We start from the raw sequence: 12,170 nt of genomic DNA on the forward strand, positions 1-12,170 counted from the left end.
CACCTGCCTGTAGCCTTCTAGTAGTCTTGAAGACATTAATTAGCTGGTTCAGGTGTGCTTGATTAGTGTTGGAGCTAAACTCTGCAGGACACCGACCCTCCATGACTGAGTTTTGTGATCCCTGCCCTAAATGGTTCTTATAATATTATTGGATTCATGGATGGAATTCAACAGTTCCTAAGGAAATAAAAACATTAATTTCAAATGTACTCTATATAAATGATACATTCACACGCCATTTTAGCCTCGGGTCCCCAGGGCCAGGATTAAGAACCACTGATTTAGTATGTCATAATTACTGCTTTCAGTAAAAAAAAGTAATAATTTTGAATTTTCATTTCATAATTATGACTTGCCAAAGCGTGATTTTTTTTTTTTATGTGGCGGAAATGGGCTTCCAAACAGATCAAGTACATTTTTGAGAAAAATACTATGCTGGCATTTTCATAGAAATGCAGTCACTGTTTTATTTTGATACATTCTTCCCAAAGATGTCTCTGGAGCCACAGATGAAATCGGACAGCTCAAGCAAAGCTGCAGTGATTCAAATGATGAAGTTCTTGAAGTCACTAAAGAAGATGTCTTCTTTCAGAAATATGTAATAAATTTGTGATCCCTGCCCTAAATGGTTCTTATAATATTATTGGATTCATGGATGGAATTCAACAGTTCCTAAGGAAATAAAAACATTAATTTCAAATGTACTCTATATAAATGATACATTCACACGCCATTTTAGCCCACCCCATTAAGGAAGGTGTTCCAGGAAACACATCTTAAAACATGAACTGAAACTAATTTGCATAAACGTACCAAAATACCTAATCTATACAGATCTGATCAACACATGCAGAAATAGTCTGTGGTGGAGATTATTTAGAAAAGGGAGTTTTCAGTAGTTAATCCAAACATCAGTTTATGTCTGTTTAAATTGCACTAAATGTTTAAAGATATGATTAATTTTCATTTCATAATTATGACTTGCCAAAGCGTGATTTTTTTTTTTTATGTGGCGGAAATGGGCTTCCAAACAGATCAAGTACATTTTTGAGAAAAATACTATGCTGGCATTTTCATAGAAATGCAGTCACTGTTTTATTTTGATACATTCTTCCCAAAGATGTCTCTGGAGCCACAGATGAAATCGGACAGCTCAAGCAAAGCTGCAGTGATTCAAATGATGAAGTTCTTGAAGTCACTAAAGAAGATGTCTTCTTTCAGAAATATGGCTGCCCGTCTAAAGGAAATGATGCACTGGTGCCAAAGCTGTAAGTTTCATCAAGAGCATACGCATCTGGCCTTCTTACACCTGAAGTGTCTGAGAATGGAATGTCTGGAAGCTGAAGGTATCAGGTACATAAAAATACTCTAATTGAAATGTGTGTTTCATTGATGAGACATTCTTAAAAACATAAATTGTTATTTAAGCAGGTGTGTATATCATATCTAATCATATTATATATATTTTCAAATTCGGGGTGAAGAAGAGATTAAAGAAGTTTAAGTTAAAGGTTCAAAAGGCATTGATGTTTCAAAAGACTTTGAAACATTCCAGTTCCTTCACTGCACTTTGGAGAACTCGATGGCACCATGGAATCTTCATGGCACGCTACAGAACTGCCAGATGCAGATCTACATTTTCCAGGATGTGTTCTAGACCAGTTAAATACTTTGTTTCATTGAAACACGAGACCTGCAGGCCACAGCAACAATCCTCAAAAGAAGAGGTGTCAGGAAACAAAAAGGTACCTGGAGCTGAGGAAAAAATTGACTCACAGACTGCCTTGCAGAAACCAAATGTGCTAAATGATGATATTTTTGCATCCTTTGGATTTTAAGGGTTTCATAGTGTTTTTTTTTTTTTTTTGACAACTTGGTTACCATGTTTGCACAGTGAATCATATTTGATGTTACACCAGGTTTATTAAAGCATATTATAAAAAGTAAATATATTACAAAATGGTTGTTACATGTATATGTATTTACAATTAATGTTTTAAAAATGTAGTTAAATACAAAAATAGAAACAATCATTTTAAATGCAGCTTTAAGTTTGCCGATTGATTACAGAAATTAAGTTTAGTTGGTTTTATTAGAGCTCAGTTTACACCACAACCTGTCCCAGAATGCCTCATGCATCAGGCTCCCGTGGCCAGTCTAGATAGGTTCTAGTTTTTACCAGCCGGGCCAATCTATGATGGGAGGATAGCAAGCGAGACGGAATCATTTCTATGAAGACCAGGATAAGAATGTCCCTGTGTTCTACTTGGAGCCGGTAGGTGGCCAGCTGCATCTCCAAAGAACACCAGTTGCTACCGAGGTAGTTGCGACTGATGAGACAAAGAGTCCGGCGACTTGCATAGATGCTGTCCGTGATGTTTTCCACAATGTCTTGTCCCAATTGAAAGTCCCGACTATGCAGGCAGAGACGCAAAAACGGAGGGCCCCGCTGCTCTAAGTTTGGAAGAAGTTCCTCCATGACCCAGTGCTCATCCTTACCGCTGTAAGACACAAAAACATCGTAGCGGTACTGGTGTTTACTGTTCACATGCAAAGCCTCTCGTAACCATCCACTGGCGATGTGATAGAATGGTGCAATATATTGGCCTGCAAACTTATATGACAGTACCACAATAATAAAAATACACAAAAAGGCAGAGGTGGAGGTGAAGAACACAAATTCGATATCAAATGAGCAGGTTTTGGAATAATCAACAAAGTTAAGGTGGTCGATTCCATTGTCAGTCAAGCACTGCAGTTCTTTCATGGTGGGCCTGAACATGGCAACCTGCACCTTCCTGTTGTCCTTCGCCCATGAGACCAGCCACGCATTATCACAATTGCAGTACAGACCCAAGCCCAGAAGATGGCGGTACTTCAAACTAGTGAGATGTTCCACCAAGTTTTGAAGAACATTGACGTTATCTTTTGACATAAGAACTAGACTTGTCAATGCGTTTAAGTCTTTGGTCAGACTTCCATCCAGAAAGAACATTCTGCAGTTTGTCAGAATCAGCATCTGGAGTTTTGTCAGATTGTGAAACATTGTGGCCAGGTTTGGCTGCTTCGTCAATTCAGTGTTTTCCAGATGTAGGGTTTTTAAATGAACAAGCTGATTGATTACAGCCAAGTCTCCAATATTGTCTGAGAACATTGACTCAAATTCCAGATTGACAACCGATCTAACATATTTCCTAATAAATTCATTTCCACAGTTCATATATGCTGCATTTATCTTAAGGGTGACTACAGATGTCAAGAGTGAACTGTTGCAGCCCTCAACAGTCACATATTTACCTTTAATGTGGAAGTTTAGACCCTGACCTAGTGTAGCATTGTTCCTGATCACAAGCTGCATTGGTCTCAAGCCTGAACTAATGAAAATGTTGCTTAAATTATATGGAATAATTCCAAATATATCAGAAAAATGCAGTGTGATCAGTGGCACATCAGGTGGGAAGTTCAGATCTCCCAGCAGAAATGCACTAAGGTTAATCAGATGTCCAAATGATTCCGGTTCAATATGAATTATAGGATTTCCTTGGAGATCTAAGACCATAAGTTCATATAAACCACTGAATGCGTGTAGATAAATGTAAGATAACTTATTGCTACAGAGGTTTAGCTCTTTTAACTTGTGTAATCCAATGAAAGCCAAATCTTCTATGTTAGAAATGTTACTGATGGATAAGTCCAGAATTTCAAGAACTGCAAAACACAAAAACTGGTGGGAAATGATCTTATCTATGTTATTTGTGCTTAGTATCATAACAGAAAGACTTTTGACTGTCTGTGGAAATGAGGAACAAAGAGATAGGAAATCATTTGGTCTGAGCACATTCTTAATTATGTTAACAATAGTGAGATTTCTGAAAATCTGAAAGACTGAATATACATCTAAGACATTTACAATCTTATACACATATGTTACCTTTGAGCACAATTCCCTTAATATCTTCACAGCCATGTGAGATATTAGTAGGAGTTGGTGGCAAGTTTATAGTCTCATAACGAACTTCTAAAGACTCAACTGAATATAACTTCGCTGCAGTACACAAGTCATCAACGTTAAGTACATCCACTCTGACTCTCAAAGTATGAATTTTATGCACTCCAAATAAAGAAAGATCTTTGAGGAAATCAGTGTTTGAAATAAAGCACAAGATAAAAAGATTTCCCAAAACTTCTAAAGCTCCCTCGTCTACATGCTCTACTATTCCTAGATAAAAATGTACCTCTTCAATATCGAACTCAGTAGATATGTAACCGTCAGAGATGTTGAACACAAGAGCAGTTTGGGTAGTGAAGTCTATTTAGCTCATATTCCTCTAACTTAAACAGCTTCAGTGATTTTGCTTTTGCCAGTCGACAAACGACCTCAGATATATCCTTCAAACATACATTGAGTATCTTTAATTCTTGCAACTGAGGAATCATTTCAAAAACATTTGGTGCCAATGATGATAAACTATACTGTGAAAGAGACAAATGGTTAAGTGAGGAAAGGCGACTGAAATCAAGAGCTACCTCGCAACAGATTTCTGTAGACAAGAAAGACAATGTTAATGAAGTTACATTGGTCAATTCATTAAAAGCCTCTGGAGGGATCTCTGATAAACATCCAACAATTTCGAGGTATTCCAAAGAAGCAAAGCGTGAGAATGAGTCTGGAGCCAAGGCACCATGAAAGTCTCGTTCCATTTGAATGCAGAGGTTAAGTAAGTTTGATGGAAGTCCACGCAGGTCTTCTTTAATGTTAGTGACATGATGGCACTCAGCAATGTTTGTTTTTCCAGCACAGGTTGTGGCAACAGGAAACTCTTCCACATCACTGTAGAAAAGGCATTTATCAGCAAACCAAGAACACACACATGAAGTCTTCAGAAACAGTATGAAGAGCGAGAACAGAGGCACCATCTTCAATTCCTCAGTGATCTTTATAGCGGCTTTATGATTCTTTATAGAGGCTTTATGATTCTTCTCGTCTTGTCGTAATCGGTCTTTCACTGGAGGTAATTAACCATGTCGGAACATTTGAATAAGAACTAAACTTACCTTTTCTGTGTCTACGAATGTGTGACTCTTAGTCTGTTGCCTTATTTCTCTGTGGTATTAACACAGACACATGAGGGCTTAAAGGGAAGTTTTGTTCAACCTCATGTCCTTTCTTTCTCATGTGGATCATAAAAAATATTTTAGAAAATGTCACAATGGAAGTCAATGGGCACTAAAACGGTTTGGTTATCAACATTCTTCATCAAAATGCATCAAAATATCTTCTTCTGTGTTCCACATAAGAACAAAAATCATATAGGTTTGGAACAACATGAGGGTGAGTGAATGATGATAGAATTTACATTTTTGGGTGAGCTATCTCTTTCAGGTTAAAGTTCTGAAAGCTCGTTTAGCCATTCTGAGCTAATTATTGTTGAGCTGAATTTGATCAAATTCCAGCAATTTCTGAGAAACTGCATTGTGACAAGTGTAATATATTTTATTGGACATAGGTTAATGAAACCTTAAATAAGCTGATTTAAGGGCAATCTCATAACAATTACCCTCATGCAGGGTATAATACATGCCCAATATAATTAGCTTCTGGTGTAGTGCAATCATGAAATTTTAAAGTTTAAAGTCTGTTAGGATCGAGATCTGACATCACATTTTTGAATATTCATTTTTTTATTTATGGTGTTTTACATATAAATATCACCAACAAAATAAAAAGTAAAACACTGCATGCAATGACAATCGAAATTTTTTTGAAAGCTTGTAAGCAATGTTTATGTTAGTTTAGATGTTAAGTAATTTAAAGCAATAAAATGCTTTATAAAAACAAAACAAAAAAAAAGTAAAAGAAAAGAAATCCCCAGTACATGGAATAGTCCCATTGTTCAAACATGGTAAAAAAAAGGCCTACAATGTAAGTATACATTTTTTGTATCATACATAAATAATTTAAAAAGCAAAACATTAAAGGTCCATTACAATTATGTGTATACAAAGTAACATTTAAATAAATGAGCTTACATTCAACCTACTTGAGACATGTACATTATGTTTTCTTAAATTATTAAATATGTCACTTCTTTATTACATTAGTAGCATTAGTACTACTATTAGTAGTAGAAATAGTAGCATTTTTAGGGCATTTGAGAAAAGTCAGTGTATTTCAGTAAATATGCTGAATCTAAGGTATATTAATTGAAAGCTGCAGACCAGAGACAAAACGTAACACAGTTCACAGACAAAATGCAGCTTTGTATTAGTAAACCTGTTGGCAGACACATAGTAAAAACATGTTTAAATGCGTTCTTGGTTTGTTTTTATAATATATGAAAGTGCATCCACTTGTCTCGACTGGGGTTGAGTTTAACGATAAACTCTCTGGTTGAGCTTGAATAGCTTGTTCAAAGTTCATGCCTCCAGAAGGTCAATGTGGACCGCTCTGGTCACACAGGCTAGCAGAATGACGTTTAGCTCACAAATTTGTACCTTTGTCCTTATTCTCAGTGTTGCCATTCTCTTCACAGTGAAAGCCACCATTCTCCAAGGCGTAATTCTGCTTATCCTGATCCTCAACTGTGCTCTGTGTGCCTTCCCCATCCTCCTCTGCCGATGTCCCCCGCCTACAGCGCTTCATTGTGCAATAAACTACAAATACATCAAGGGTCATCATGATATGTGTTATCAACTTTTCAAAGTAAAGTGAATGTTATGATTCCCAAAACAAACTATCATATTTCCAATGTGTAAATGCAGAGTGAACAAGAGTTTTATCTTACGTCCAATTGCAATCACAGACACAACCAGTTGGAAGATACTGTAGATTAAGGGGAAAGCGAACATGAGCTCAAGCTCTGCAGGACTGAAGGACAGCTGGGTAATAGTACTGGCCAGCTGGGCGTTCTGCAAGCCTGTTTCTAAAGCAATGGTGCGGCACCTGCAACACATTCATGAGAAATACACCATCACGTTTTTCTTCAGACATTCTGCCACATTTATTGACCCCTCAGAGCATGTGTGCTAACTGTCCCAGCAAATCATCTAATGCCTTATGGGAAGACAAAATTGACAGATTTTTACCTATACCAAGGTTGTCCCACAAAACGTGCCAGGAGAAAGCCCAGACCAAAGCCAATAAATGGATAAATGGTACCGATGACCCAAAGCGAAGGATCAATGGTCCATGAGGACTGATAAAGCACACCACCTATGACTGCAATGATGATGATGAGGAAGATTCCTACCACAGATCCCACCTATTCATAGAAAAACAAAACACGTGTGAAGCTGCATGGCATGCATGAGAGTTTACAATATTAAACACAGAAACAAAAACTTACCTTGAGGATCTTTTTGGCTGCTTTGGGCCACCTGTGTTTCGTGAAAATCCCGAGACCGACAGGCACAAGTAAACTCACTAGTGTGATTCCTGGAATGATCATCAGCAACATTTAAGATACAATTTCAAACAAATACATAAAATGGAAAATCTTGTGTTTAGGTCATTTGAGGCCGGTTTACCGATGCTGTCATAAGGGATCTGGATCGCATCGCCTGAAGTCCAGACTGAGGTATAGATGAGCAGACAAAGAGGCATCATTCCCAGAGCCAGAATTGAAGAACATGCTGTCATGCTGATGCTATGGGCAGCAAAAATTTAGTTGTGGTCTAAAAATGGTCGTTCTGTCTATAAACTTTATAAACATGCGTCATTGGATTATGATAAATCTAATCAATTTGCAAATGCTGTTCAAATAATTTGGGTCTAGTTATGCTAAAAAACAATAAGAACGCATTAAACAAAGTTGAATATTTTCTGTATTTAAAAACTTTCTAAAATATACTACAATCACAATACTTATTATTATTATTATTATTATTATAAAATAATAAACAATAAAATATAAAATAAAATAAAAATAATTGTATAATTCTACATAATTTTAGAAACAATAGTTCCATCTATAAATATAATTTAATAAGCAGATTTAAAAAAAAAATCTAATTCAGCATAGTAGACATTTTATGAAAACAATGAAAGTAAACCTACATATGACACTACTGCATTTAAAAAGACAGACTTCATGTTTAAAAGAGCTGGTGTTTACAAAGTTTATTTCTAGGAACTAGAAAGCCTTCAGTGTTATAAGCAACATAATGACAATGAAAAGTGAACAGATTGATAGTCTCACCTTAGGTCCATGTCTCCATCGAGCCAGTAGCAGAAAACATTGGAGCTGGAACCTCCAGGGCAACAGCCCATGATGATGATGACTATAGCCTGGACTGGAAGCACGTTGAAAATCAATGAAAGTGCAAAGGCTGTGAAAGGCATGATGCCAAACTGGCATAGGAAACCGATGAAAATGCCCCAGGGCCTGCGGATGTGCACCCAGAGCTTTCTTGCTTCGACAGTGCAACCCATTGAAAACATGACCAAGGCCAGCATGATGGTAAGCGTGGTGCTCATCACCACGTTGAGGATGTCATTGAATGGATCACGGGGCACCAGGCAGGATGTGCCCGTGCAGATGGTGGCATTTATGTGGCAGGTGGGCTCTGGTGTGCACATGTTGACCAAAGTGAGTTTGAATGAAGTGGTAAAGACAAAAAGTAGGATCCTGTGGGGCAGATGGTATAGATTCCAATCGAGACGTTGTAGAGATGATGCTTATTTGAGAAAGTGAGCTAAGATTCCAGATTGTTCCTGCACATTTTCCAAAACACCACCTTTCCCACCCTCAGTTCTCTCTTTCCTGCATCCCGGGTGACAAAAAGTAAACCTTTACCTGTCTCTTAGAGCTTTAATATCTGTCTGTTGTCTATAAAATTCACAGGAAAAAATTTTGAAAAATTATTAACTTACTGCAAATGTTTTATGGGGTCAGCGTCCAAATGCCAACACATAAAAGAGAGTGGGTGTAAAAAAAAAAAAAAGAATGTAATTGTCGAAGTTAAGTTTAGACACAATAAATTAAATTGCACCCTCCTGCAATTTTATAGCACGGTGGCACTTAAATTGTATTGTTTTTCTCCAGATATGGCCCCATACCATCACCATTCACCACCCCTGCTGTTGCTGAGTGGAGAAGACATGATGCCTATATGACCCAAAACTGTATGTGTGTCATACAGATGAAAAGAAAAAAATGTCAAACTGTATGATTCTTTTTAATTTAAAGCCCCTTTAGAGATATGATTGTAGGAATGTATGGCACCTCACTCACTTTTTTTCAATAAAAAAATGCATACACATTTAGTTTACACACATTCACAAAGTAAAAGTTTTAAAAAGTTAAACAGTTTGAGGTCCTTATATAACCGTACAGCATCTGTAAGGACACTTAGATGCAAAGTTCATTGATGGAATTTGTATACTGCTCTCACAGGGTAAAAAAAAAAAAAAGCTTGTTTAAGGCTTTTAACTCTCAGCTGCAATAATGCAATATTAAAAAAAGAGGTTATGAAGCTCTTTTCCAGTCTTGGCATGGCTTTTGTGGTGTTAAATACCAAGCACTCATTACACTAAGATTAATATCACCATGACTGTCTTCTTCAGTAAGGGTTTTCAGAGTAACTTCTAAACATTTTAAACTTCGAATTCTAAAGGTTAAACAATGAATTAAAAATGTCATTAGTTGAATTAAACAGTTCCTGAATATGTCGTTTTGGTATTGGCTTAGAATATTTGGCAAATTTAATGAATTTTAGTGTCTACGCAACTGCAACTGAAAAAACAAGCTGTGCTGTACTTGTCAAATCGATGACAATGACCTTGTAATACGCAATAAGATTGTTAACACTGGGGTGGAATCACAAAACCCACCTTACCACAATTAATTAGCAAGAGTAATGCTCGAAAAGTGTGTAACATAGACCACAGCACACCAGGTTTACAACAAACCAGGGAGAAGAAATGACCCTGAGAGATTAAATTAAAGAGTAAGAAGTCCTTTTGTTATCCATTCACTGGGTTTAACCCATTTACTTGGATTTAGGTTCAGTAATTAATTCATTCTACAAATAGGCCACAGTTTCCAGTAATTATGTTAGGGCTGCACGATAAATCGCATGCGATATTTAACGCGCATCTTGTCAGTAAAGCCGGTTCTTTAATCAGCGTAAATCTCCATCACGTGCGGGCTTTCACATGGAGCAGCATTAACTACACAGAGCCGTTTAACAGAAAAACTGGTCTGGAACTGGTCTTTGGTTTAATCTCCAAAGGCATGAGCAAGATTTAAAGTTGAACAGTCACTCACAAACATTCAGAGCTACACTTTCTGTCATTTTATTTAGAAGAACAAATAACAGCAACAGAACAGCAACAGACAGGAATGTGCATTTGGGGTATTCCCTAAGATCTCACTAAAATATAAATGTTGTTAAATCATACACTTGATTCCTGGATCATTCAGGGAGTTTATACAGAGCTGCATGAATCCTGAAACCAGTAATAATATGATTCTAGCTGCTGCATTTGAAAATAATACATAGATTCAGCAATTCAATGGTTTAAATCAGTCATTTTCAAATTGGTTTTATAACATTGGGTCCAGACCTCAGATTTGTCTTTGTGACGTGTGGAAAGGCAGTGCAGTACACTCACAACTGTTTAGCATTAAGCTGTAGATTTCCTGTTACATGTGCTATGAAACACCTGAGCAGATAAATCCCAGAGAACTGGACTGAACTGCATGTCAAAGGAAGAGGGGAGAGAGAAAGAAAGTTAAGTGTATGTGTGTTACTTATCACTTTATCTGTGAAAACCGACTTCCTGTATTGACACACAAAAGCAAATGCAACTGTTTCCAGAACCCCTAGCCTTATCTTATCAGCAAGTTGATAACCATCTGACCACATTAACATTTTTCATCTAACAGAGAGAACCTTCCTCATTTTAATAAAATTATAAGTCAGAAGCACTGATGTATCCTTATAACAGATTTTATCTAATTGCTGGTGATCAAGAGTACCTCATACACACACTCACATAAAACCAAAAGAAGTGACGAAGGATGAGTGTGCATTATAAGTTCATCACTGCTCATACGTACATCATCACAATGACATGTGAAATACGTTAAAACATTCCAATGCGGCCGGAATGTTGTAACAATCCTTGATGTGGCCAATGTAGCCAAAAAGCAGACTATATCTCACACACACACACACACACACTCACACACGCACAGTAGTGTCATTTTCAGCAGCCATTGCTCAATAAACATTTCTTATTAAGTTATTAGATTAATATTCTCTTTAAGTTGTGCTGTTTTTTTTGTGGAAATCATGATACATTCTTTTCAGAATTTATTGATGGATGTAAAGCTTAAAAGAACAGCATTTATTTGAAAAAGAAAACTTTTGTAAATGTTTGATTTTTTTGTGATATTTTCAAAATTATGTTTTTTTTTTTTTTTTTTTTTTATGCATTCTTTCCAATGAAGAGACAATAATCTTGTGCGTTTGAAAGTCAAAAATGCATAAACCTTTGAAATGAGTACTTTTGGCTTGGTTCACACTATAATCATTTTTTTTTTTAACTCAGTCTTTAGGACTGACCCTCCGCATGAGTATTTTACAAAAAAATTAAAACAAATAATGCTACAAATAATACAATTGGAACTCCGTTAAACTAAATGTAAAACTGTAAAAATGTCAATTTTTTTTTTTTTTTTACAAAATCTGCTGATTTGACACCTAAATGTTATTTAGCTGGCTAACATAAAATAGGTTTTGTCAGAATTGATGTAACAGTGCTTCAAATGTGTGTTTATGAATTACTGGTGTTTACATTATATCTCTATATTTTCCGGCTTTTTTTTTTGTAAAAAGAAAATATATATTTGTGGAACACTGACTGGACCAACAGAAAATAAATTCACATAGTTAAACTCTGTTTATATGTAAACTTTTCTGGATGCAAAATGATTATCATTATTACATAGAAAGAAATTACAAAAGAGAGTGTGTGTCTATACATCTTACCTCACTAGAAGTGGCTGTGGGAAACACATGCTGGTTTGATTTTTGATGAAGTCCCGAAGCTGTAGAGCAAGAGCCAACAAAGCGCCCTGTCGGGTTCTGTCTATTTTAGTTACCACCAGCTAAAACAAGACAGAGAGAAACAAATGGTTATTTTTTGGCATCTTATATATATA

At 36.4% G+C, this 12,170-nt stretch overlaps 2 protein-coding genes and 2 pseudogenes across 3 annotated transcripts in view; 1 reads left to right on the forward strand and 3 right to left on the reverse strand.

Moving 5' to 3' along the window:
- The window catches only part of LOC107738525 (protein nepro homolog), a 5,416-nt pseudogene extending 4,801 nt beyond the window's left edge, over positions 1-615 (forward strand).
- Positions 616-2,079: 1,464 nt separating this feature from the next.
- Positions 2,080-4,917, reverse strand: LOC107738528 (toll-like receptor 13; annotated as a pseudogene).
- Positions 4,918-6,152: 1,235 nt separating this feature from the next.
- On the reverse strand, positions 6,153-8,788 carry LOC107738529 (ileal sodium/bile acid cotransporter-like). The gene is made up of 6 exons (XM_016550286.1): positions 8,199-8,788; positions 7,528-7,646; positions 7,347-7,435; positions 7,087-7,262; positions 6,786-6,943; positions 6,153-6,654 (listed from the first exon to the last, which is right to left on the reverse strand). The coding sequence occupies exons 1-6, from the start codon at positions 8,576-8,578 to the stop codon at positions 6,482-6,484; spliced, it is 1,095 nt and encodes a 364-aa protein (XP_016405772.1). The 5' UTR covers positions 8,579-8,788; the 3' UTR covers positions 6,153-6,481.
- A 1,506-nt stretch (positions 8,789-10,294) lies between these two features.
- The window catches only part of LOC107738531 (GTP-binding protein 8-like), a 4,477-nt gene continuing 2,601 nt past the window's right edge, over positions 10,295-12,170 (reverse strand). Inside the window, exons 5-7 of one of the 2 annotated variants that reach the window (XM_016550288.1) lie at positions 11,998-12,116; positions 10,568-10,699; positions 10,295-10,480 (exon numbers count right to left, since the gene is read on the reverse strand). In XM_016550288.1, coding sequence (XP_016405774.1) covers positions 10,612-10,699; positions 11,998-12,116 — 207 coding nt within the window. In that variant the 3' untranslated portion in view covers positions 10,295-10,480; positions 10,568-10,611. Of the gene's footprint in view, positions 10,700-11,997; positions 12,117-12,170 lie in introns of both variants that reach the window. The other variant, XM_016550287.1, reaches the window with a different exon arrangement.

This window comes from Sinocyclocheilus rhinocerous, unplaced genomic scaffold, assembly GCF_001515625.1.
Source record: "Sinocyclocheilus rhinocerous isolate Xijiao unplaced genomic scaffold, SAMN03320098_v1.1 scaffold1215, whole genome shotgun sequence".
NCBI classification, from domain to species: Eukaryota; Metazoa; Chordata; class Actinopteri; order Cypriniformes; family Cyprinidae; genus Sinocyclocheilus; species Sinocyclocheilus rhinocerous.

What these genes read in the sequence shown, in the direction of transcription:
- LOC107738529 (XM_016550286.1), bottom strand. Translation starts at nt 8,578, where the DNA reads ATGTGCACACCAGAGCCCACCTGCCACATAAATGCCACCATCTGCACG. An exon ending in GATCCCTTATGACAGCATCG is followed by an intron (nt 7,436 to 7,527) that starts GTAAACCGGCCT and finishes TGATCATTCCAG; the next exon opens with GAATCACACTAGTGAGTTTA. An exon ending in GTGGGACAACCTTGGTATAG is followed by an intron (nt 6,944 to 7,086) that starts GTAAAAATCTGT and finishes AATGTGTTGCAG; the next exon opens with GTGCCGCACCATTGCTTTAG.